The sequence below is a fragment of the Arvicanthis niloticus genome, chromosome 18, assembly GCF_011762505.2.
Source record: "Arvicanthis niloticus isolate mArvNil1 chromosome 18, mArvNil1.pat.X, whole genome shotgun sequence".
Classification (NCBI taxonomy): domain Eukaryota; kingdom Metazoa; phylum Chordata; class Mammalia; order Rodentia; family Muridae; genus Arvicanthis; species Arvicanthis niloticus.
This window is the reverse complement of record NC_047675.1, coordinates 38,634,014-38,661,889: the sequence shown is the minus strand read 5'-3', so window position 1 is coordinate 38,661,889 and position 27,876 is coordinate 38,634,014. Positions and strand designations below refer to the sequence as shown.

The 27,876-nt window shown below is 39.7% G+C and overlaps 1 protein-coding gene across 1 annotated transcript in view; it reads right to left on the bottom strand.

Annotated features, from left to right (window-relative positions):
* Positions 1–27,876, bottom strand: part of Cntnap4 (contactin associated protein family member 4) — a 292,284-nt gene that overhangs the window by 178,360 nt on the left and 86,048 nt on the right. The window contains exon 3 of the mRNA XM_034523024.2: positions 27,306–27,499. Within this exon, the coding sequence (XP_034378915.1) occupies positions 27,306–27,499 (194 nt within the window). The remainder of the gene's footprint in view (positions 1–27,305; positions 27,500–27,876) is intronic.

Sequence of the window (27,876 nt, the reverse complement as noted above, 5' to 3'; positions counted from 1 at the left end):
AAACATAATACCATATTTGAAAAACTGTTGTGGTGAATGCTACTGAATGTATGTGCTGATGCTGGGACAAAGGTCAGTAAGATGCTTCTGCTGTACAGTCTCATAATCAAAGTGTATCTAACATGGTCTCTTCAAAACCCTCTTCCAGAGCATCCTCCAAGAGGAGTGAAGAGTTCCCCATTGCTAAGGGGTGTGGGGGTGGGGGTACCAGAGAGGTTAACCTTCTCATCATGGCATCTCCACTCTACTGTCTCCAAGTATAGGAAACATGACAAACAAATCAGCCACAAACCAAAAGCATGTGACCTATGGAATTAGGGCATCACGTAGGTCTGGCAAAGGAGTGAGAAAGTACAGGCACTGTCATTTCTCTCATTGCCCCCAATTCTATTTTACCCATATAAAAATGTGTCTTCTTTTGTTCTTAGTCCCAAAAAACCTTCATCTCCCTATAGCGCATCAATGCCAACCTGAAAGTGCCTTTATAGCGTTGGCCGGTCCCTGCTTTGCATCTGGACAGCCACCTCCATCCCTCATTTCACATTAATCAATACTTTTCTTCCACTTGGTCCTCATGATGCTCATTAATGTCCACCTTAACTTACTGCAAGTAAAACTGCATGGTGTCAGATTGGGAATTTTAGTGACTAAAAAATTCAAGAAGAGGAAAAAATGTAACTGCCATTCAATGTTTTTATTGTGGGTATTTACAAATATATACTAAGCAGGAAGAAAGGGTAAGAAACTCACCTACATCCAGCTTCAAAGACTCATGGCCGACATTATTTTACTTACGCCCTTATTCCAACTTACTTCATTATCCTTTTCTAATAGATTAGTTTAAATGCAACCACAGACATCACATAATTCCATTCATAAATATCTCCAGATATATACTTAAAGGATAGGAATTTCTCTTTAGGCAAAAGCACAACTTCCTTGTAGCAACTAAAGCTTAATATTGTCTTGGTAGTATCTTTATCATCCTGTGTGGTTTAGTCATCTCCCCAAAGTGGGTGTGCATGCCTGAAAATGTTGGCAATGTTATTCATATTAGGAAAGCAAAAGTTTTCAAGGTCATTGGGATGGAGAGATGGCTCAGAGGTTGAGAACACTAGCTGCTCCTGCAGGGGACCTGGGTTCAGTTCACAGCAATCTCATGGCAGCTCACCACCATCTATAACAGACACTTGGAGCAACTCCAGCACCAGGGTCTCAGACACCCATTTCTGGCCCCTGAAAAGGTGCACATATATTCATACATGCAGGCAAAATAACCATCCATATTAAATAATAAAAACCAAATGTTTTAAAAATAATGATGAAAATGTTTTCTTGGTCTTGTCTTCATTCACTTCAAAATTGTAAGCAAGGATGTAAACAAGTGTTGAAAATCTGTGTGGTGTATTTCCTCCAATATTACCAGCAACATGCATTCTCCTTTCAAAACCATCCTTAAAGCTTCTCATTGGAAGAACTGTACCTTTCTGAGTCTCTCATCCTTTAGAGACTTAAAGATATGTCACCGTATTAATGTCCCCAAAGACTCCCAAATTGTATGGAATGTTAGCTCACCGAAATTGAACATTTCATCCACTAGATGGTCATCTTATCTGATGAAATATTTTCAGAAAAAATAATAATATGAACATATTGGTAATTTCCTGGAAAAAAGGTTTCCTTAAAAAGTAATTGTGATAAAACAGAATGGGAAATAGAACAAAGAGGTTGCATAACATAGAAAGAAACTTAATATTGAGTTGTATATCATGGATCTGATGCAAACTAACAGAAACAAAGCCCAAGGGCAGTGAGTGAGGAGAAGATGACAGGCACTAGGAGCAACTGAGTCCATGTCAGCCGCCATTTTTCCTTAGCATCCTTAGATACATACATTAACGCATGTGTCATGGGAGAAGTATCCTATCATATGACACACTGAGCTCATACTGCCATCTTTGGTTACAGCTGACATTGTTACAACCTTTAAATATTCATGAGTGGTTCAAGTTTATAGCCTTCTGTTCCAAGTGTCTCCTGAGTAAGAATAGAGCTTTTCAGCTATGTGACAGTTCTCTCTCTCTCTCTCTCTCTCTCTCTCTCTCTCTCTCTCTCTCTCTTTCTCCTTACAATAGTTGACAGATCCTTTCAAGAGGAAAAACTCCTTCTGATCACATTCAATGGTTATACTTTTGCTTGACTTTGTTGACAAAATTATGATCGATTTTAAAATGGAAAAACTATGGGAAATACAGATATCAAAATGCATTTGTTGTTTCCCTTTTGATCAAAACAGTAACTTCAAACTAATTTTGGAATTTGAGGGACAGTATGGAAATATGTTTTCTAATATTTTTTCATTAATATACTGAGGATAATTGTATATGTTTATAAATATATATAAGTCTTATACATTCATATCAGAAATAGAATTCCATTGTCAGGCATAAGTATCTGTCATCATCTTCAACCAGATCCAGCTTTTGTATTAGGATCTGAAAAGCTTCTAATTATCATACTATTCAAAATAACAAAATTTATAATATGTTTCACCAGTTCTAAAGGCACTGGGCCATTTTTAATTTTAATGGTATTTTCCTATACACGTACAATACATTTTGATAGTATTCACCCCTCTCCACTCCAACTCTTTTCTTCACCACACATCCTTCTTAAATTCATATCCTGTTTTTTATTTTATTGCTATTCACAAATACAGATAACACACACACACTTGGACATGGGCATTATCATGGACATGGGGGCATTTTCAACACATTTTTCAACATAATACAATGGATTGATGGCATTTGGAGAAATTGCAGTAGACTTGAGTCTCACTTGATAAAAATATGTTTATCAAAAAAATATACAGAACCTTCACTTCGCACTGTTGCTTCCTATATCAAACATTAGGGTGACTGTCACTGCAGAAGGCAGACAAATAGACTCCTTGTCAAAGGCTCCTCATGCCGGGGTCATCAGAATGCAGGCCATTATCTACTAGGTAAGCGTATCTTTTCAAATCTAAAACTAAGCCTAGAGAAATCCTTCACATATCATTAACTCAAGCAAAGAACAGAAAGCCAGAATATTACACATGTGTGAGTCAATTTACAGAAAAGATGAGAACCATTGTCCTGGTCAGAAGCAGCTAAGATCAGTCAGAAGTGATTGAGACCGACAGATGCATGCTACGACTAAATAAGAAGCAGAAAGTAGAAAGCCAGTCAAAAGACAGTCGCACAGTTGAGCTAGTCAGCAATTCCACTGGGAGGCAAAACATGATTAGTGGATGGGTCTCAAATGAATGACAAAAGAGTTTCTGAGTAGCTTGGGTATGAGTTTTGGCTACAACATACAAAGAGAGTGCCAATGGTGGACATCATTGGGATTTTCATGAACTGACTCAATTAAACCAAGAAGGACAATAAAAAGACAGAGTAAAATCAACATCAGCACCCAAGAAACTTCAAACTGTTGATGGCATAGACAATGGTGTGAGGACCAGAGTAAAGTTCTCTAAACTATGCCAGTTAATGTAAAGTCAGTGGGAGCTATTGCTAATCACCTTTCCCTTGAAGATGTGATGGGGAAACTTCCCTGGGAGGTCCCAATATCCCTTTATAACAGTAAGGATTCCCATAAAGTCTTTTCCTAGACTTTCTCTTGACATTCTAGGGATTGCAATCGTTTGTTAGCAGCCAAGAAGAGAGACTCAGATTCATTTAGATTCTGTTAAGACTGACAGAATGGTTCAGGTAAAAGGCATTTGACAAGTATGGATCTTAAAGTTGGAGGGAACCTTAAAGGCTATAGGGGAACCTGAGCCCTGGAATTTACAGAAGAGGGAAGTGAGGTCCAACCCCATTGGGAGTTGTCAAAGTCACAAACCAGAATCTAGGGAAGTAGTTCAAAGGGTAAAGGGCTTGCCCAAGTATAAGGACCTGAAGCCAACTGCTGAAATCATATGAAATAAAGCCTAGAGTGCAGGTATTCACTTGCAATCCCATTCTTAAGGAGGTGGAGACATTACAAGCCCTGGATAGATAAAGACCTTGTCTCAAAAACCAGGTGAAAACAATTAAAGCAACACCTCAAGTTGACCTTTGGCTTCATATGCATTTGTACACAAGTGCTCCTGCTCCTGAACACACATGTACACACACACACACACACATTCACACACATACATACACACATTCACACACACACACAAACATACAACTACAAAAACAAAGATAAATAAAAGTCACAAATCACATGAGTTTTAGAGCAGTGCTGACACATACCTTTAATGCCAGCGCTTGGGAGGCAGAGGCAGTGGATCTCTGAGTTTGAGGCTAGCCTGTTGCTTCCTATATCAAACATTAGGGTGACTGTCACTGCAGAAGGCAGTGACAAATTCAGTACAGCCAGGGCTACAAAGAAAACAAAACCTGTATCAACACACACACACACAAAGGAAAGAAATTGCTCAACTTTGTGTCCAGCCACACAAATGAATGAGTTTTAGAAGTAGGCACAGAACCTAAATCTTGAACACAAAAAATACCTGGAACCACAGAGATGGCTCAGATTCCCCAGATCTACAAATAGGCATCTGAGGATTGGTGAAATCCTTAGCTAAAGCTCAACTGTGCTATCTCCCCTCTTTCCTACATAGAACACATACAGTGCAGAAACAGAAGTCATGAAGAACTGTGTCTTATGTGGAATTCTGGGAAAGACCTTGAGAGCATGGACTTGGTCACATTGAGACTGAGCTGTGACTCCTGTCAAGAGTACTGTGTGCTACCATAAAGAGCAGTGCCAGTATTGGCTTCCAAGGAGCCAATCTTCCTCTTCTGAGATATTCAGTATCCCCATCTCCCTTGCAGAGTCATCCATTGCTCTGTTCCTTCCTTCATTAAATTTTTTTAAAACAGATTTTAAATTTGAATATATTTTGATCATACTCTTCTCCTCCCTCAAGTTGTTCAGGATCCTAAAACGAAGAAAACAACATGAAACACCACCCAAAACAAAAATGAAAAGAATTATAACCAAATGAAAGCATACAAAAACCTGTGGCATGTGTGCAAGTGCCAGAGTGGGCAGAGAACATGAAGAAGACTAGGCCCCCTAAGTATTGATATGAGTTGCTATTAACTCATGCACGGGGCCTGCGTGGATCTACACCAGAGTCTCTGCACAGATGCTGACTTCCAGTCATTGCTTCAATGGGAATCCTTAGTGCAAATGAGTGGGTCTCTGATTCACGTGCCTTCTCTTGAGCTCTTTTTGTCTTTCCTTCTGTTTGTCTTGGCCAACTTTAATGTCATAAATTTAGTTTGTCTTACTATATTTTATTTTTTTATCTTTAAAAAATGAATAAATGAATGAAAACTTATCCATTAGAGTAAAAGTTAACAACTGAACTGTCATTTCTACCTGCTGAGAGATGGAAGAATCAGTTTTCCCCAATGAGGTAACACTGGGTATATCAACAAATTTTTGATGCCATCTTTGCCACTTGTTCCATAGGACTCTCTCAGGACAATCACCCCATAAGAATGCATGAAGCTGAATTGTATTCCATTATGTCAATGAACCACATTTTCTGTGTCCTTGCTTCAGTTGAGAGATATCTGGGTTGTTTCCAGCTTCTGGCTATAACAAATAAGGCTTCTATGAACATGGTGGAGCACATGTCCTTGTGGTATAGTGGGTATATGATCAAGAGTGATATAGCTGGGTCTTCAAGTAGAACTATTCCCAGTTTTCTGAGGAACCACCAGATTGATTTCCAGAGTGGTTGTAACAGTTTGCAATCCTGCCAGCAATGGAGGAGTGTTCCTCTTTCTCCACATCCTTGACAACATGTGCTGTCACTTGAGTTTTCGATCTTAGCCATTCTGGTTGGTGTGAGGTGGAATCTTAGGGTTGTTTTGATTTGTATTTTTCTGATAACTAAGGATTTTGAACATTTATTTAAGTGCTTCTTGACCATTTGAGATTCTTCTAGTGTGAATTCTCTCTTTAGATCTGTACCCCATTTTTAATTGGGTTATTTAGTTTTGGGGAGGTTAATTTCTTGAGTTCTTTATATATTTTGGATATTAGTCATCTGTCAGATGTAGGGTTAGTGGAGTTTTTTTCCAATCTGTAAGTTGCCGATTTGTCCTATTAACAGTGTCTTTTGCCTTACAGAAGCTTTTCAGTTTCATGAGGTCCCATTTATCAGTTGTTGATCTTAGAGCCTGAGCCATTGGTGCTCTGTTCAGGAAATTTCCCCCTGTGCCAATGAGTTCAAGCCTCTTTCGCACTTTCTCTTCTATTAGATTCAGTGTATCTGTTTTTTCATTAAGGTCCTTGATCCACTTGGACTTGAACTTTGTGCAAGGTGATAAATATGGATCTATTTTTATTCTTCTGCGTTAAAAGCGAGGACATCATGAATTTTGCAGGCAAATGGATGAAACTGGAAAATATCATCCTGCCGGGCAGTAGTGGTACACGCCTTTAATCCCAGCACTTGGGAGGCAGAGGCAGGCGGATTTCTGAGTTCAAGGCTAGCCTGGTCTACAGAGTGAGTTCCAGGACAGCCAGAACTAAACAGAGAAACCCTGTCTCAAAAAAAAAAAAAAGAAAGAAAGAAAGAAAGAAAGAAAGAAAGAAAGAAAGAAAGAAAAGAAAAGATCATCCTGAGTGAGGTAACTAAGAACCAAAAGGATATACATGGTATGTACTCACTAATAAGTGAATATTAGCCAAAAAAAAAAAAAAAAAAAATACAGAATATCTAGGATGCAACCCACAGACCATTAGAAGCTTAACAAGCAGAAAGGCCCAAGTGAGGATGCTTCAATCCCACTTAGAAGGGAAAGAAAATAATCGTGGGAGGCAAAGGAAAGGGAGGAATTGGGTGTGGAAGGGGAGGGAGAGGGGAAAAGGGGAACAGGATTGGTATGGGGGGGACAGGAGAGAAGCCCAGAGGGCCAAGAGAATGAATGAAAATAAGCAGCCTTGTGGGGAGGTCGGGGATCCCTCTAGAAAGTACCAGAGACAATTACCAATATTTCTGGTTAGTCTTATAACAATAAAACAACAAAAGAAAAGAATGAGAGAAAACTCATCTCCCTTTTTGATGAATAGTTGCAGCAAGTTCTGTCCATCCTTCTCTCTCTCTAGCTGAAGTCACAACCTCACATTTGTATTTGTCTTTCCAATTTGCTGCTGAAATACCCTTAAGGATGACCCCCACCTAGAGCACCCTGACCCAACCACCATCTAATGCCTCATAATGGCCAATATCCATTATTACATTGATGGGGTTTAGAATCACCATAGAAATATACCTTCAGGCACATCTCTGAGACAGAGTATAGGTTAGGTTAAGTGAGGTAGTAAGAGCCATCTTAATGTCTTAATGGGTGGTACCATTTCATTGGCTGGTGTTCTGGGATAATTAAATAGAGAAAGCATACTGAGTGCCAGCATTCAATTCTCTTGGCTTCCTGATTGTAGATGCAATGTGACCACTTGCCTTCCCTCCCTGTCACCATTCTCTCCCACCATGATGGACTGTACTCTCAGACAGTGAGCTGAAATAAACTCTTTCTTAGTTAAGTTACTCTTGTGAGATATTTTGTCACAGTGATGAGACAACAAACTAATACATCACCCTTCAAAATTTCCTTGTCCACACCTGGGATCATTGCCTATAATGGCGCCATTTTTGAACTTGTAAATGTTTCAGGCAGACCACTATTAGATCTGTGTAACTGCCTCAAATCTTCTGTACTTTTCAACCTCATTTACTCTGCTCTTCCTCTGATGCCTCTGTCTTTGCAACAGTTAATGTTATATGTCAATCTGGCTAGGCCATTGTGACCATATATTACGTCAAACATCTGTGGAAGTGTTTGTTATTTTAATGCATGAGGTGGTCATTTAAATTAGTAGACCATGGGTAAAGCAAACTGACATTTAGTGTGTGGATGGGCCTCTTCTAAGCAGTTGAAGTCTTAAACAGAAACTAAGTCTGACCCACTTAGAAAAGGAAAGAATTGCCCAACACAATGCTGGTGGTCTAGAATGGCAACCCTACCCTGGATCCTGGATTCTTCAGATTCTAGGCTAACCAAGCTTCCATGATTAGATGAAGAATGCCCTTTAAAATCTTTAAAATGCCTCTGTGTGTGTGTGTGTGTGTGTGTGTGTGTGTGTGTGTGTGTGTATGTGTGTGTATGTGTGTGTGTGTGTGTGTGTGTCTTTCTCTGTCCGCCCCCCCTCTAATTTTGCTTCATCCCTGAATAGTTCTGACTTTCCTTTGCTGATGTTCCTAACAGCTTAACATGTCTCGATCCTCCAAATACGATATCACTGCGGATTGGAACCCTAAGTCTACTAAGCAACTATGCCCTATTTGCTAGCATATAGACAGTTGTACATGGTTGAAGTAGACCAAACTACAGTGTACACAGAGTTGGTCCATGGCTTCTAGCTGGGCTATACACACATGAGCATCGGAGTATGTTTCTAGCAGAAACCACTGTTACATTTCCTTAGAACATTTGGTGAATGATGATGCCTTTCTATAAACAGATGCTCAACCTGTCCTAGATTTAAGAAAATGCATCTCTCCTCAGAACTGGTGTGATATGGATCCTCTTGACCCATCCAAGCCCTCTGGACCCATTTTCCAACCTCCTCCCTACCTTGTCCACACAGATGAAGGTCTGTCTGGAAATAGCATTGGCTCTCTTCCCGCCTCTGTATTGTAGTTCTCTTCCAAATACCACTGCAGTCCTTGGGGTGCTTACTCCCACCTTTCAGCTAAATTGCTGAGAGTGAGCCCCCAAACTGCCTGCTAATTTTATAGGCAGAACTGAGGCTCTCAACCTGTGAGTCTTGACCCCTTTGGAAGACGAACAACCCTTTCACAGAGATCACCTACAACCATCCCGCATGTCACACACTTAAATTTTGATTCATAACAGTAGCAAAATTAGAGTTAATAAGTATCAGTGAAAATAGTCTTATGGTTGGGGGTCACCACCTGATGCATGACAAACTGTATTAAAGGGCTGTGGCATTAGGAAGGTTGAGAATCAGGGCAGTAGAGGGCTGTATTTAATGGAACTGTCTTTCCTTCTGTGTCTCATTCCCTTGATTCCCTTCCTCCACTCTCTCCTTTCCATCTCTCCTCCTTGTTTTATGTGTTTGTCAAGTGTGTGTATGTATGTTTGTGGGTGTGAGTGCAGGTACATGTGAACCACAGCACAAGAAGGCAGGTGAGGGGAGAGCCCCAGGTGTCAGTCCCACCTCAGCTAAAACCAGGCCTCTACTTCATCATTTACTGTTCCTTGCTCCAGGCTAGCCCATTCAAGAGACTGATACTCCTGCATCCACATCCTGTCTCAACATGGAACACATATGCTACAGGCACACATTACTGCACCTGGCTTTTATGTGTGCTCTGGGAATTTTAACCCAGGTCCTGAAGCTTGCTTTACCAATGGAGGCCTCTTTCCAGCTGCCTTCCTCTCGTTCTTGCTTTAGCTCACTTTAACCTCATTTTCTTCTCGTCATCATCTTCTTATTATTAAATTTTTGCACAGACTTATTTGTGTACATTGTTATGGGGGAGATAAGAACAATGCTTTCCTGAGGTGTGAGATGATTTCTGACATAGCTTGCCTGACATAGAGCCAGAGTCTGTCTGACTATATATAGTCTAATCCCAGAGGTGATATCCCTAACTGTCACCCTCTTCTTCTTTGAAGCTCTTATTCCTTTTGTTATTTTTTCCATTTAGCTTCTTTACTTTGAATTGGCCTTGATCTGACACCCCAGTGACTTGAGGAGCTCTTGTCTCAGACACCTGAAGTGGCTCGCTGTTCTCATAAAGCCACTTTACATGTCTTCTGATTATCTGGCTCCACCCCCAGATAATCAGATCTAGTTGTATTTTCAGTCCAGAACTCTGGGACAGTGAGTCCATGGAGGAAAATATGAGAATGTAGAGGAAGATTGAAAAGAGGGAAAGAGGGAGAAAGGAAAAGAAGGAGAGAGAGAGAGAGAGAGAGAGAGAGAGAGAGAGAGAGAGAGAGAAGAGAGGGTTAAGATGGTTTGGTTTCTTAGTACTTATCCTAAAGGACAGACATGACATAACTGTTTTGTGGCATAGTAGATCAGTTCAAGCTAGACAGGTTCCCCAGAGAACAAAAAACCCAGATGCAAAATTCTATGCAGTATATACTTTGGATGAGACACAGGAATATGTTTCATAGACACATACATAGTCTTTGCTGGATAGCTATAGGTCAGCTTGACACAAGCTAAAGTCATTTTAGAAGAGAGAATTTCAACTCAGAGAATCTCCCCCATCAGATTGGCCTGTGGTCAAGCCTGTGGTGCATTTTCTTCATTGTTGATTGATGTGGGAGGGCTCAACTCACTTAGGGCAGTCCCATGCCTGGGTTGGTGGTCCTGGTCCTTTAAGAAAGCAGGCTGAGCAAGCTATGAGGAGCAAGCCAGTAGCTCTAGGGCCACTGCATTCGTTCCTGCCTCCAAGTTCCTGCCTTGAGTTCCTGCTCTAACTTCCCTAAAGGATGGGCTAAAATCTGTAAGATGAGATAAACCCTTCCCTCCCCCAGGCCACCTTTGGTCAGGCTGCTTTATCACAGGAATAGAAAGAAACTAAGACACGGGACTTTCAGGTCACTCAAAACTGTTGCTCCTTGACAGGCAGAAAAAGAAAAAAAAATACCTTAAAATATCATATCGTGTAGTAGCCGAGTTTACATTTGATTCAGTTCAGATTCAAGCAAAATAGTGAAAGGTTAAGAAGTTTTAAAAGGGTAAATAAAATAAAAAATGAGAGCAGTCATAGGGAAACTCAGCCCTCGTGTGTATCTATCTGGGAGGTTTGACTTCACAAGAGCAAGGAGATGGAACAGAGCAATTTTCTCCCAATGTGGATGAATTTCAATATTTACCTGTCATCTTTGACATGGAGCTTTACAAGGAGCGAGCAAATGTCACTTCGAACTCAATTAATTCACATATTTACTCTAATCTCAGGTTTTAAAATCGATTCCTAAAGCGACATATCATATCGAATTGGTTTTTCGTTTTTTCTTTTTTTAACCTTTCCTTGTTTCACAGTATAAAGAGAAAGCTCCTATTTAAATAATAGCTTTGTAGCCCTTGGGATAATTTTTCACAACTTTCTAAAATCGTTACGAAAGAGATAGAGGTTTGGTGGTTGGGGTTTTGTTTGTTTGTTTGGGGGTGTTTGGTTTTTTTTTTTTTTTTTTGTCTGTTTGTTAGTTTTGTTCTTGCCTCCTGATACTGATATTCCCAGCCTGCACTTGGCTCATGATGACTCTGACATAGTCTAATAAAGCTATGGCTCCCAGAGGATGCCTTTTTTGTTACCCCAGCAGTTTTCCTCTTCTCTTTCTTATAGAAAAAGAAGCCCATTATTAAGTGCTTAAAATATTCAAGGCTCTGAAAGGGTGATACTCTCAGTTCTAGAGATTAATAATAACAATAAGAGACAGAAAAAATGGAAGATGAGGGTTCAAAGCCAAACAGAAATTTCATTTGCAGAATCAAAGTCAAACCCAATCTCTTTTACACACATGTGTATGATTTATAGACCCCACTCCACACACTATGTTCTTGTGGTTATGTGATGCTTTTTTTTTTCTCTCTCTCCTTTCATGGCCATAGCTGCTTTTGGACAAAGGACACTTTTATCTCTTCTAACACATAGTCTCCTCGGTCACCCAAAGGATAAGTGCTCATAAATGTTGGTCAAAGTCCTAAGATGCACATGGTAATATGAAGAGATAATTTTAGACAATACCAGCCTCAGGGTGTGATACAGGAAGGCAACTGGGAGTATTGGTGGTTACAGCCAAGTTGTACAACTTGTCGTTTCTATGATATTATGCAAATATCAGATGGGTAACCTAGTCTGAATATATAAATAAATAGACATGCCACCAGACTTTGGATCTGAAATAAGTAATCACAGAAATATTTCCTCATGCTTATCCAACCAGGGAACTTTCCAGGTCTATCCTAACTCACGTCGACAATGAGCACAGACTCTCAATCTCTGAGGAGGAATCGGCAGCTTTAATTAAGACATGAGTATACTTTTTAATAAAGGCAGATGCATAGTCTGAATTTTAGCCAGTAGTATTTGGGCATTCAGTTTTGTCAAGGGTATAATTTGGAACAAAGGCCAGTATCTAAGGAGAGTGAAACCGAATGAAAAATATATTCATGAGTCTGAAACACAGTCGATGGTTATAAAAGGCATGCAACAAAAATCTAGAGGGACTTCCTGGAAATGGAAATAGCACTATTGCAGATGTCACTGGAAACAAATAAGACCCCAGGGAGAGTTGCATGCCTATTGGAAAAGTTATGGTGGGGAGCCGGCTTGACAAGCTAGTGGCTTCACTGTAGCTGGGAAGCCCTGGGCAAAAAGGATGAGTTGAAGCTTGTCTGGAGATTTTGCCTTAGAAATCAATAAAGGCCCTGACAAGAAGTTTGGGAGTGCCGCAGACTTTGGTAAATGTCGGGTGAGCTGACATTCAGCATCTAAGATCTGCCCTGTGATACTCAAGGAAGCTGTTGCTAGGACATGCCAGGTTGAGAGTTGGACAGAGCCTCTAAGTCTGCCTGCCAAATGAAACATTTCAATAAAACCCAGTCGCATGCTGTTCTTCGCACACCGAGAGTCTATGACAACCCCAACCCAGAAGTGACAGCAGATGTGTGCTAATCCACGTATCTACTTTTCCACCTGGTCCTCAGCAGTGAGTTCCGGAGCTCGCCTGCCAAACATTCGATGAGGCACAGAAATGCTACGTCTCCACATAGAAGTCAAATTGAGGCTCTGAATGACAACACGGATTTGGTAAATAACAAAGGGCCTGATGCATAGAGTTTACAATGTTCTACTTGGTTAGATGAGATTGTGTATAAAAATACTTACCCTACACCAAAGGTTAAGCCTTCTACATGGGTTCCCCTTTTTGGAGATTTATTTTTTATTCATGTATTAGGGTGGAAGATTATGTGCAGGTGAGTACAGGTGCCCACAGAGACCAAAAGAGGACACTGGACTCCCTAGAGCTGAAGTTATAGGTGGTTGTTAAGCCATGGGTGCTAGGAAGAAAGCTCTAGTCCTATGAAAGACGAGCAACTGCCCTTAACTACTGAGCCATCTCTCCAGCCCCGAAACTTCCTTCTTATACACATCGAAAGGGTGCTATTGGTGCTAAGGTGATGACTCAACAGTTGGGACCACTGGCTACTTGCAGAGGACCTAGGTTTAGGTGACTCACAACCATCCATAATTCCAGTTCCAGGGGATCTGTCATGTTCTTCTGGCCTCGATGAGCACTATAAACACATGGCACATATACATATATGTAGGTAAAACACTCATATGCAAAATAAATAAATAAATAAATATTTACAAATTAATAAGACTTCTCTTGCTAGCTTTGCATTCTCATAAATATTAGCAGGAAGAGCAAAAGCTGAATGTACATTATCCATGCCCACTGGTTATCAAGAGTTCAGATGGGGATGACAACCTTAAACCTCAGCTTCTTCAGTATCCAAACGTGGATCTGCCATCTTTATAAATATAAATAAATATAAATAGAAGCTAAGGAGGAAGTGAACAATTCTGTATTCTCCCCAGTGGGACACTGAGGACATATGAAAGAAAAGACTCTTCAGGAGGCCAGTTTGGTGAGCCAACAAACTTTTGGGGGCTTACGCATGGAAGAACAAGTGAGGAATTATATACAAGAACACGGATAACGCAAAAGCACCCAGGTCATTGGAATTACATACAAGAATACGGGTAACACAAAAGTAGCCATGTCATTGGAAGGCAGCACACTTGCATTTGTGACCTCTAACCTCTCAATCTACACACTCAGCTACATGTCTAGACCACATGCTGCCAGGAGGCAAGAGGGACTGGGGCTGGAATCCCAGCTTGAGAGTCTGATGATCCTCCACCCCCTCTTAACACTAGGACTGTGTCATCGTCATAGCTGTAGCTGTCACTGTCCTGTCTGGCTTGTTTCAGTACCATAACTAGCTTATCTCTTCTTGATGGCATGGTCATGTTGAGCTCAGAGGAAGTTAAGCTATACGATGATAAGCAAGAAGCACGTCGTTTAAAAACTAAAGGAAAGAGAGGTCTCTCCATAGATTCCTTGAGTGTACTCCCAACCTCAGTCTGTTCACAAAGGATAAGGTGGGGGTGAGGTTTCAGGAAAGCATTCTGTGCTCGCCTTGGCGCTAGCTTGTCTGACATGAGTTAGTGAGCCAGCTCTTAGAACACAAAAAAACATTACAGACTTCTCTTCCAGTGATCTCCCCTATGATATTGGTTCGTTAGGCAGCTAGTCAGATATTGGAGGTACGGAAGACATTGAGGATGGTCTATACACAGACACACACAGACACACAGACACACAAACACACACACACAAATCAGCTGCATATTAAACTCATAGTTAAAGCTGCAGAGCTCTGATTACTGTACATGAGAACTAGGTAAGAGCAGCTGGAGAGATGGCTCAGTGGTTAAGAGTGCTCTGGTGCTCTTCCAGAGGACCCAGGGTCAATTCTCAGTACCCAAATGGTGGATTCACAAGTATCTATAACTGTTCTAGGGGGACTTATACCCTCTTCTGGCCTCTTTAGGAAAACAGGCATACATGCAAGCAAAGCACCCACACACATAGAATAAACTAAAAATAGTAAGATCGGAGTCATAACTCTGGCTCTAGATGGAAACATGGTGCCCTGAACTACCTACCCTAAAGATCTTCACACTGCATAGGGGAGATCTGAGTATGCAGAACAGAGACATACCAGTGTGCACTTTCTTAAGAGTTAATTTAAGTGGGTGTATCAGTAGATCAATCAAATGCATGGGAAAAAAATCTTCATAGAAAACTGCTTTCTTTTGGAAGCTTCATAAAGAGCAAAGCCTGCCTGTAATGAGGGTTGGCACGACAGACCCTTTGGACTGACGAATATTCTGCAAAGCATTGGTCTCTTTGGCCGTTGTCCACTCTCACTTCTTGAGTGTTTCCCCCAACTCACTATGCAGTAAACTCTATCTCCTGTCTACACCACCCTCTTCATCTTCTATGGACGCTTTCCATGGAGATTACAGAGAATGGGGAGCTAAAAGGTGGAGAGCAAGCTCTGAGCAATAGATGAGACCCACCAGTAGAAGGAACTGGTATTATTTTACCAATTCTTGGTGTGCCTCAGTCAATTTGTCAATAGTTACCGAATTTCTACAAGATCTCAGCCCCACTGGTTATCTGCCACCTCATGGCCTCTCTTGCACAGCCCTTGATATAGTTCAGATTCCAACTGGACAAATGCTAGGCTTGGGAGCTCTGGAAATACCACCTTCTCCTTCTGCCTCCAGCTCTAGGCCCTGTAGCATCTTCCTGCTGACGCTGAATTCAGAGTCCCTTACTATCTCATGTTTGGCAGCTCGACTTTCCCATCACCTGTAACCAATTTTCTATAATGACTTCCCAATTTCAGATGCCTGGGGTGATTTCTGGTTTCCTGACTGGGCACTGACTCAGAGGACAATTTAGGACCAGAACTAAGGCTTTTACTTCTTCCTATACTGTCATAATACAGGTAAAGATTAGACAGCCTGCTGTGTATACGCACGCCACCCAGCTACCACATAACTAAATGAATAGGTGTGTTTAAAGTGCCACCAAAATAAATAATGAGAAATTCTCTATGAAAGTTCGTTTTGATTATTTCCATTCATTTTTAATGCCAATAAATGTTGCACAATATTAAGTAAATGAAGGGGCATTTGTGTTTACGACTATTCGTTTTATCATTGCTGTGACCAGCTATATGACAGAAAGTCCTTAAGTGATGAAAGAGGTATTTTGCTCATGGTCTCAGCGATTCCCGTCCAGAGACCACTTGTGCTGTGTGTCTGGCTCTCTGTAGAGGCAGAACTTTGGGTTGAAGGGGACTTGCTTCACGGAGGATAAGGTATGAGGCAAGCTATGAACAAGGATACCTCAGAGCACATCTCGAGTGACATAGTCTGCCAGTAAGGCCCAACTTCCAGAGTCTTCCAGAACTTTCACCACCTGGCTACCCTCAAAGAAGTTATGTGTGGGTGAACTTACAATCAAATGGGTTCTAAGAAAAAAAAAAAAAAAAGAATGCCAAAGGATTACTTCCTGAGGGTTTTCCAGAAAAACTAGCATGGGGGTTTCAAGATCAGTCAGGATCATTGTGAGGTGAGTGTCATTCAGCTTGCTAAAAACAAGAACAATGGGACAGAGTAATACTGAGTTCACAATCTCTCTCTCTCTCTCTCTCTCTCTCTCTCTCTCTCTCTCTCCATCCCCTTGTTTTTGCCTAAAATCATTCTAGCTCCTGATTTTTGGGACTCCAGACTCAGGCTGCATCCCAGCACCAACTTCCCATGTTTTCCAGCCTGGAACCAGCAGACCATGAGCTACCTCGTCCCCCACAATTGGATAAACTTATTTTCATTACAGTGACTCTTTTTGAATACTCTATGGCTTTCTAGCTTTTCTTCTCACTCCATCTCCTTTATTTCTTTTGCCTCCTGCCAGCTTTGTCCTGTTTGAAATTGTTTAAAAATTTTACCCTGTTTGAAATTGTTTAAAAATTTTACCCTTACTTACTCTTTCAATGAATACACACACACAAACACACACACACACACACACACATATATATATATATATACATATCGGGTATCAGGTGGCACCTCACCTCAGGTGGCAACTCACCTCCAGTTTTGGCATCAGTCTCAGATATAAGACAATATATTCTTTCATTACCTATTTTTAATGTGCAGGTAGTATTCTATCCCTGTGTTGGGGCTGTAATTTACATAAGTCAATGATCTGCTGCTAGGATTCAACATTATGTTGCTATTGTTTAGTTTGCTGTCTATATAATACTATGAGTTTGATGCTGTATTTCAAGGGGAACTGGTTACCCTAAATGTATGACTGTGCAAATTTAAAAATACAGTATTTTGGGGTGTCAAACATTCTCATACATTCCAAAAAGCATTGTGTCAATTTAAAAAAGGACAAAGATACTTTTGTATAATTACATGTTACTGTTTCTTTTTATAATTTGCCTATTTATAACTTTGCCACCCTCTTTTAAAAAAATAGTAAATTAAGGCTTTATTTTTGTCATTAATTTTTAGACTATTTCATGCCTGTGTGATAAGCTAAAATCTTTTATTTTGTTTTGTTTTTATTTTGTATGGACCCATAAGAAAATTTTATATAATAATAGAAATACTCCATCAGTGAACTGATAGACTAACACAGCTGTTCTAACACAGCTATGCAGAGCCTTAAATATGGCTGGTGTGAGCTGATTCAACCTCATTCAGGAGTCCTTTCTTAATGCTTGGGATTGAATTCAGGTCCTCCCTCATATTAGGCATGCTATCCCTCTGCTATCTTCTTTGCTGGATTTTAAAAAAATGTTTCCTTCATACCAATTAATTTTATTAAAGTAAGCACATGGTTCGTGGCTAGCGTATTAAATAACCTAGCTTTAGGATTTAAAGAAACTGGTCCTCACCACTGGAAGAACAGGGTTCACATTTAGTAAATAGTTTTTTCTTGGTCTTGATCTTTAGGCAACTCCTCACAACACTGATCTATGGAGCATTCAGGAGTGTGCTGGATCTCAGATGATTCTCCACCTACTGCTGTGCTTTTACACAATTAAAGATCCGTTGCTTGTTCTCAAATGTACCGAGTGACCTAAATTTCCCCCCTGCTTTTCTGCAAATTGGAATGACCTAGCTATATGTTTTAAACCACACATGCCCGTGCTCAAACCTCCATTCAGTCTCCAGGGAAATCAAAACAGGACAACAAGAAAATTTAGGAACTGGAGACATGACCTGGAATCAGTGGCTTTTACCTGGCTGTCCTTCATGAGATGTGGCCAACTAGAGAGCAAGGTTATATAGGTTAATGACTTGACCTTGACGGGTCTCACAGCTCCCCATGTAAAAGAGCCTAAGGCCCCCTGGAACAGAGGGATTTCATCATCTGAGGCGGCTACATCTACTTGGGCTTGTCCATAGAGAATGTGTTTATCTCAGATAAAGTCACTGGAACAGTTAGAAGTGAGTCATCCTCTCTGGACATTGATTATGCTCCTGCTGAGCGTGATGTGCTATTGCCTGTCTCTTCTCCCTATTTAAATCTAAGTGGACCTATGGCTGAATGAAGCCTATTCAATCAAAGCCAATCAGAATGTCAATCCTAACCCAACATGGCTGCTGAGTGTGAAATGGGGCAGACATGGCTAGCTTGTACAAACTTTTGTTTCCTGTCTTTGTTCAATTTTTCATGCAGATCTCTAAATACTGTATATTCTTGCATTTTTCTCTATACTATCTAAATTTAGTTCTATTATGTAGAAGGAAAAGCCCATTCTAGGATTACATGTTCATCTATATATTGCTCTGTATTTTCTACTTATGTTTTCTCCTGTATATAAATAGTGTAACCTATTTAATTAGTTATGGAGAACCTATTTTGTTTCAAAAAGTTACTGATTTTCTAGAAGGCTACAGCTTATCTAGGTCCAAATTGACTGATTCACATTTCCTGGTGAATGTTTTTTAATTGTGTGTGTGTGTGTGTGTGTGTGTGTGTGTGTGTGTGTGTGTGTATGTGTGTGTGTGTGTGTAAGTGTGGGTACACACTTGCCCTGGTATACACGTAAATGTCAGAGGACAACTTGAAAGAATCTCTTCTCCCCTTTTATCAGGTGAATACCGAGGATGGAACTCATGTCATCAGGCTTTGCAGCAGGTACTGTTACCCGATGAACCATCTTGCTGGCCTTCCTAGTGTATTTTCTGTCTGTTTTACTGAAACTGTTAAGCATATAACTGTTCTTCATAGTTATCTAGTATGTTTTACTATAATAATATCAATGTGCTCTGGGACATTTTATGTTTTCATAACTGAGGTCATCCTTGTTGCCATTCTTTGGTTAATTAGCGTAATTAATTTCTTGTGAAATTTTTCTATATGAAATTTGGAATGCTCTCAATTGGGGCATTATTTTAGGTAGAGGGTGCAACTGTCTCCTCTGTACATACAGTGAGCAGAGCTATAGCATGTTCTGTTCAAAAGAAGATGTGTCTTGTATTTTCTTGTCATCTCTTACATCATTTAGTAACATTGTATGTCATGCTTATTTTATTTATATATAAAATATATATTAATATATTTTCTATTATAATTGTTTCCTTGATATTTATTCATTTTAATGGTTAAGTTATACATGCAAGCCAAACACGGTGTCTCAGGCCTATTATCCCAGCACGTGGGAGGCTAAGGCAGGGGGACTGTCACAAGGTGAAGGCTAGCTTGAGTTAAGAAGACTATCTCAAACAAATAGAAAGCAAACAGAAAAATGTGGACTGCATACTTTTTTTATATTGCCTAATCTTTTATATGTTCATACACAAGAAGACAAATTAGTTGGGTGGTGGTGGTTCACACCTTTAATCCCAGCACTTGGGAGGCAAAGGTAGGCAGATCTTTGAAAGCCAACTTAGGGTACAAAGAGAGTTCCAGGACAGGCAAAGCTAAATAGAAAAACCTTGTCTCAAAAAAGGGGGGGGGAGGAAGATAAATTAATAATTTTAAAATTAATTTTATTACTATATTACTTTGCTATCTTTAACTTAAAAAATCAGATGATGTTCTTAGAATAAAACATAAAGGTGTTCTTATAAAAATATAAAGATGTCAGTTCTAAATCTTAGCCAGCCCCCTGTTCTGATTTATGTATTTTTTTATCCTTTTCTCTTATGAAATCATATTTGATGACTTTGAAAATCAAAGATGGAAAACTGGCAAAGAGAGGCTAAGGTAGTCACTCTCCCTAGGTCAAACGAAATAATGAAAACACATTTCAAAAGGACAGAATTGCTTCCAAGAGGGGAAGAACGCCAATTGTAGCCACCTGGGGCTGGAGAATGAAAAAAGCCAGAGGCAGACATCTGACACACTGCATCAGAGCAATGAAGAGAGGACAGAAGGAGGAGGGGGGATACTGCCATCACTGAACTGTTGTATGGTCAAACGGGAGACATGAGTCACCTCACTTTGCAGACTCGTTATTCTCTGATCAATGATTTCAGGAAGCTCTTGATGGAGCACAGACTTTGAGGGGCTACCAGACCAAGCCTCCTGCTTGCTCTAATCACTCTTCAAACACATGTTATTTCCTTGCTGAGAGACAGATGGATCCGAGGAAGGTTAAACAAATGCCATTTGTCTTATGTCATTGTATTTGCTTATTAACAACTTGTAGGGGTTGTTAAAGATTCCTTGTGAGAGAGAGAGAGAGAAAGAGAGAGAGAGAGAGAGAGAGAGAGAGAGAGAGAGAAATAGAGAGAGAAAACTAGAGAGAGAAAGAGAGAGAGAGAGAGAGAGAGAGAGAGAGAGAGAGAGAGAGAGAGGTAATTATAAAATTCCAATCATGTATGTCCCAAAGAAGTTCATGAGAGGGACCAATACAGCAAGCTACAGAAGGGGAACAAAGTTCAAGGGTTAAAGCAGACCTGAGCACTGAGCAGAGAAGTTGACTAGCAATAGCTACCCAGACTCATGGCTGAAACCACATCAGAGACTACCAAAAACCTTATGCCTTGTTGGATAACAGTAACCAAATTATTCTCTCCCAATCTGTAAGATACACTTTCAGTGTATCTTAATCACCTCCTCCACCAAGAGAAGGGTTTTACTTCAATTTATGTATTTGTGTCTATTTATTTCATGCCTATGACTTTGTTTCATATCTAAGGAAGTTATTCACCCTCTAAATCAATGTGGGTACACACACACACTTCCGGATGTTCTGTTGGTGTGGGGCTTAACGTTTATCAGTCATTAATTCATTTTAATTTTATTTTGTGTGGTATAAGATAAAATCCCAATTTTAATATTTTTTGAAAATATTTTATTTATTTTTAATCATATGTATGTGTGTGTATGTTTGTGAATGTGTGCATATGGGTGTGGATGATGGTCATAGTTGTGAATGAACAAATCCTCTGGAGCAAGAATTACAAGCAGTTGTGAGCCTCTTATCAGCTAGGGGTACCTGCACAAGATTTACATAAGATTAAACCAGCTGAAATTTTGATGGAGGAGGTAACCTCTGGGCCCCACCCTTTACTGAGGAGTTCTTATTGGCAGGTGAAAGGTGCTAGGGAGAAAGCATCATTCCTTTTTGAATTTGGAGCCACTGGGAGATTTCCCATGCTCCAGTGGATGGCCCACACCCACACACATTCAAGATGTATTAATTAGACTGAGTTATCAAAAAACAAAAACAAAAACAAAACAAAAGAGTACCTGAAGTTGGGGAGTGATTGAGTGATTTGGAGGGAGCTGGGAACAGAGAAATAGGGATCATGTTTCATTGCATCCATATATGAAATTCTTAAGAACAATGAAAAATTAATATTTAAAAAGGACAAGAAAAGAGTTTTATCCTAAAATAGATGAAGCTACGAGGAAGTAGAATGACTAAACTAAGCTATCCCTGGGACAAATACCATATGATTCCCCTTATCTGAACAGTTTGAAATGGTCCCTAGGAAGTGAGAGATGGGTGAAGAACAGTCATTGCTCCTCAGGTATAATGCCACAGTTACAAAAATGCTTAACCCCAAAGAGCAGCTGTTCTGCATAGTGCTTAATAATGAGCCATACTTCGCTGCACACTTAAAACTTTGTTAAGAGGATAAATTTCACACTAATTATCCTAACCACAATTTAAAAAGAAAGCCCAGCCACCCTTTTCACCGCAAAGTGCTAGGTTAATCATTGCAAAGGGCGGAGAATTCATACTTTTCTAGAAATACAAACAAGAAACTTCCGGCAGATACAGGATAATAACGTAGGCTTTAATTAAAAACAACTTTGTGGGATTAGTGTCAGGGATAGGCAGAGCAGCATGAGATACCTGCAGTGCCTGAAGGTGACAACTGGATGTGTTGGAACACACGGCGATAGTGCTGTTGCACTCTGTTTCACCACGGGTGTTTCAGCAGGGTTAGGTCACCAGAATTAGCACAGAGAAAGGTTTAGGGAAAATGCCTCTTTGAAGGAGAACACACCCATCTAGGTTTTCACAACGTCCTTTGTTCCTGGGGCCACCTATTAATTTGACATGAAACAGATTTTATGCTAAAAAAAAAAGTTTTTGCCAGTGTCTCCATCTTGTCTGACTTACAGAGTTGCCATGGCAGTAATTCACAGTGATTATAAAGGCTTCAATATTTTGTGACAAGTGATATTCTGTATAAATGAGTACACTAGTCATGAGAATTTTGTGTTTTTCACCCAGAACCATGACAATGCTCATTCAAAGACAAAGATAAGGGGCTGGAGCGAAGGCTCGGCTCTTTTGAGCACTTGCTGTTCTTGCAAAGAAACCAGAGATTGATTCCCAGTAGTAACATCTGGCAGATCACAGCTATTTGTAACTCTGGCTTTGAGAGATCAGCTGTCCTCTTCTGCTCTCCAGGGGTTCCCATGCACACATGACATACAGTCATGTATAACACACAGTACACACACACGCAGAGAATAAATTAAAATATAGAAAAAATGAGGGTGAGAAATGAAGATTGGGCTAATTTTAGAATATAATGAAGATAGAGGTATGGGCAACTCACATCTTTAATCACTTGGGAGGCAGAGCCTAGGGGGTCTCTACGAGTTAGAAGGTAAGCCTGATGAAGTGTATTTGAGTTCTAGACTAACCAGAGCTACATAATAAGATTATTTCAATAAAAAGAAGGGAAGAGAGAAAGAAAAGATAAAGAAAGAAGGAAGGGAGGGATGGAAGAAGGAAGGGAAGAAGGAAGAGAGAGAAAGAAAAAAGAAAGATAAAGGAAGAAGGAAAATATTTTTAAAATACTTTATTTGAAAAAGATTTTTTTGAAGCTCACAAAAATCATGAAAAAAAAATCATTATTTTCCTGGTCATGGGAGCCACTCTTTTTGTCCTGGTCATTTTGGTTGATTGGTTAAAGCTTGGTGCTAACAATGTCAAGATTTTAGATTTAATCTCACATGAGCTAGTTGCTGGTGAGTAAAGGGAAGCTCCAATAACTCTGGTTGGGGAGTCTCGAAAGACCTTAAAAGATGCCCATTGTTTCTTCTCTCAAACCACCAAATCTCTGTTCAAACTTAAATGTTTGTTCAATGGAGAGATAGCTCAAAAGTTAAGAGCACTGGCTGCTCTTCCAGAGGGCTGAGTTCAGTTACCAGCACACACACTGTAGCTACCAAACACCTGCAACTCCAGCTCCAAGGGATCTGCTGCTGGCATTTATGTGGCACACATTAACTCTCTCTCTCTCTCTGTGTCTCTCTGTCTCTCTGTCTCTGTCTCTGTCTCTCTCTCTCTCTGTGTCTCTCTCTCTGTATCTCTGCCTTTCTCTCTGTCTCTCTCTATATCTCTCTCTGTGTCTCTCTCTGTGTCTCTCTCTCTGTCTCTCTCTGTCTCTCTCTCTCTCTCTCTCTCTCTCACACACACACACACACACATATATATATAAATTATATAAAATTATATAATATATATATAATTTTAAGGGGCTGGAAAGATAGCTCAGCAGTTAAGGGCGCATACTGCTCTTCTAGAGGACCCAACTGCAGACCCTAGTAGTCAGGCAGTCTACAAGTGCCTTTAACTACAGCTCCAAAGAATCTATCACCTTCTTCTGGCCTCTGTGGGGACTGCATGCATGTGCAAATACAACACACATACATAAAATTTTCTTTAATATACATCTTTTTAAAAGCTTCTCTTGTATACAACAATTATATTTACTAAAACCATTTAGAAAACTGGCCCCACCCATTTCTTGGAGGTGTAGCATGCAGGAAAATATTGGGTGATTATCAAAATAATTAAATTATTTTAAAAAATGGGGGAATTTGGCTGTAGTATTTTTTTTTTACTCATTGCCTTGCTAAAAATGTCTAAGATGTTGGTTTCATATTTCTGCAATTGTTCTTAAATGAGTTAAAATTATACCTTGCATTTAGCTTTTCATTACTTGCAATACACTAGCTGAAAAGAGTGTTTGCATCCTGAAAATGCTGAGGGACTTTATTTTGTCTTCAATTTAAGGGAAACAATTTTAGTGGCCCACATTTTCTAAATTTTCATTAAATATTTATGTACCATCCAGCCAAGTAATTTAGAGAAATTATCTCTGATGGGCATTAGACTATGAATTTTATTGTGAAGAAATCTTCTAATGTATTTTAATATATGATATGCCTATCAAGTTTACATTTTTATTAATTACTTGTGTAGATAATAAATAAAATGCCTTCTTATTCTTCTAAATGATTCTTTTTAAGAAGCAGAGAGGATTTTGTTAGTTCTTCCGGGGGTAGAGAAAGTGTTGCTCTTTCTGAAAATTGAAGGGAGGTCAACAGAAAGAAGGGAAGAACTCTCACTTGGGTGTTTCTCACCATGTTGGAAGGTTTTATTGGTTTGTTTTATTATATTTTTTTCTAAACCAATAACACTTGTCTTCCTTCCTTTTCCTACCACAGACTTGTAATAACGCCTTGTGCATTTCTTTACTTTCTCTCATAGATTTATTTGTAACATCCGAAACAGACTGTAAAGCCATTAAAGGAAATTGGCACTTTTGTATAATTGGCATATATCCCATAATAGCTAGAAAAACTGAAGAAAAACCTCAAAAACCAACTTAGGAAATGTGCATTTGTGGAGCGGCAAAAGGTTAAGTTCCTTACTGCATATATACACTCAAGATTGTTCTTCTACTTAAAAAGCTTAAGTTGCAATAGTTTGAGTTCTTCTAGGTGGAAAATACAAGAGCAGGGCATTAAGCAGCCTTATTTCCCATGCCTTGGCAACTATAGGATCTCAGACAAGGCGCCACTACAGTGCTTAGAAGAAAGGTAAAATAATTATGGGAGGTTGGAGAACTTTGCGATCTGTCTATAACCAGCAAAGACAGATATAAATGTAAGTATGTAACTACAAATAAAAAGTCGATATTAACTATAGATTGAGATAGATGATAGACAGACAGATAGATAGATGAATAGATAGACGACGATGGATGAATGGATGCATGAATTAATAAATAGATTAGATAGATGATAGACAGATGGACAGACAGACAGCTAGATGATTGACAGATGACAGATAAGCTCAAAGGGCGAGCTGATGAATATAGGAGGGAATCAATATTGCTTGAGTAATAAGAAGAAAATACTACGAAATGTTTTTTTCATTCCTATATTTGTTCATTCATTCAATTTGGCTCTGCAACATTCCAGGCACTGTTGGGCTTTGAAGGTGTTCCGGTAAGTCTGGGAGTTACCGTATTTATTAAGAGGCAACTCACACTCAAGATGGGGAGCCTATGAAAAGGTCAGCAGATTACAACATAGTTCAGAGACCAATGTTGCCTTAACAGTTTTGTGTTAAATGCTCTTTTGCTCTCTGTGGTTTAGATAAGGGGGAAAAAAGTCTCACTTACTGCCATTTCATCCTGCATACTTCACCTTGAACAATACTAAATAAGGAAATAGCAATGCCTACATGTCAATTTTCAATGTCTAATAAAGAGAAATACATCATGTTCACAATATAAAAAACAATACCCGAACCTACATTTTAATTACTGCAGCGAAATACGAGCAGGCAGTAACCATTACTTACCCAGTTTAAAATATAATGCTTAATTTAGAAAAAGATTAAAAGATCCAAACATCTAGTTAAAGTAAATACCTCATTAGGCTTTGGTGTTACTGGTTCATCGTTACTATTAATTTTGGCTTTCGCTTGAGTGCGTCCCATGGAATTAACTGAGCCACAGTACCCAGTTGTGTGGGGTTTGGTTTCCCACTCTTGCATGTAGCTTCAGCTTGCTTTGGATTTTAGAGCAGGTTTTCTAACAATTATTATTACTAACAATAATAATGATAATAAAAATGCCCTCTTTCATAGGAGAAGGGATGGGGAGGGGAGGGGGACTAGGGGAGGGGTGTTAGGAGTAAGGACAGCAACTGGGATGTAAAGCGAATAAAAAAAAAATAAACACTCAGAAGCAACTGCTTCCAGCCTCCTGTTCTCACCACAGAAAAGACTATGTGTGCTTCTCCTCAATTCAATTTTCATCAATAAACACACATTTAATGACTACCAGGAGCTTTCCAGACACAGAGGTGAGCAAATCACTGTCCATTTTTTTTTCAATGAGTTTATAATGTGTAACTGATTCCAAAAAGTTTGAAAAGAGCGGTTACTGACAGGTCAAAGAAAATGATCATCCTGTGCCCAAACAGGCTTCCAAATTACCCGTGTGCTAAGAATGCTTCATTACCTTACTCATTTTCTCAGATTCCAGCAGCTCAGCTGGGGGTGGGGACGGAGCAATGGGAGAACAATTTTTTGATTGCGGTATGTCATCCCTGGCTCACATAAGAGACAAAACATGATTCTATACTGACAAAGAATTCATTTCTCTTTATCATCAAGCAAACTTCCTTTACCTTCCTCTACCAGGGGATAGCAGGCACAGGAAAAAAAAAATCACTTTACTTTATCACAACCCATCTCTTTCCTGCTCTCCATCTTATAGAGCTGTCAAAAATACTTCATCGCACACACTGAGTAACGATGCGTGTACGTTTTATGCAATTAATATTGTAACATTGTAAATCACACAGACATATATACATATGTGCACATGTATACACAACCCTATATATAACTTCAGACGTGGCTCTCTGTCTTAGAGATTCTCTCTATATTCAAGAGAAAAAGCTCTAGAAACCTCAGTCATCAGACTAAATAAAATAAATACTTTGGACTAGTTTTAAAGACAACATAAAAGTGCCATGTTATCTTACAAACATAAATTTTTATACATGTCTAACTTCTTGCATTTCCACACGGTTTAGTGGGCTCACGGGACCTTTTCACCTTCTCAGGAATTTGCTCTTAATATTTTCATAGATTTGCTATGAATATTTTCCCTTTAGAGATGGTATCAGGTTCACCCTGAATGTTCCATAGCCAGTTTATATAAGACGCTGAATAACAAACCCCAGGAATGGATGTACTTCAGACCCCAAGAGCACATATCTTTTCTGAAGGAAACATACCCAGATGCTGTCTTCTTGTCGGTATTGCTTCCAGTTCCTTCCACTATCACTGAACATCAGGAGATAGCTGGTCACCCAGTTGGAGCTCCCATATCCACCTTGGGTGGCCACGGATGTGACTTCCATCCTCTCTCCAAGGTCAATCTGCAGCCACTGGTATTTGTTGGACACAAGTGGGGACCAGCCACCAGCTCCTTTAGCAAAAATAGAAGAACATAGGGAAAGAAGGCATTAAAAATCCACAAGTGAAATGGAAACGCCAGTAGAATGTGTGGGATTCAGAAAGACTTCCAGGATATGAAATGACTTCTAATTATAACAAAACGTAGGCAAGCAAAAATGTAGTAGACAAGGCTAGACATGTGCTGCCTGTGTTCATTTAGAAGTTTCTAAGCACTGGAGAGAAATGGGAGGTCTCACTGAATATTTTTTAAATGTTTTGTGTGAAAAGCCAAGTCATCATTTCGTGCCAGGGTGTTTACTGCTTACAGGCACAGCTGGGTGATGGTGTGCAGCCTTTGATCTCTCTCTGCCCAGAGACAAAACAAAAAGAAGAAAGTTCAGTGTTGAC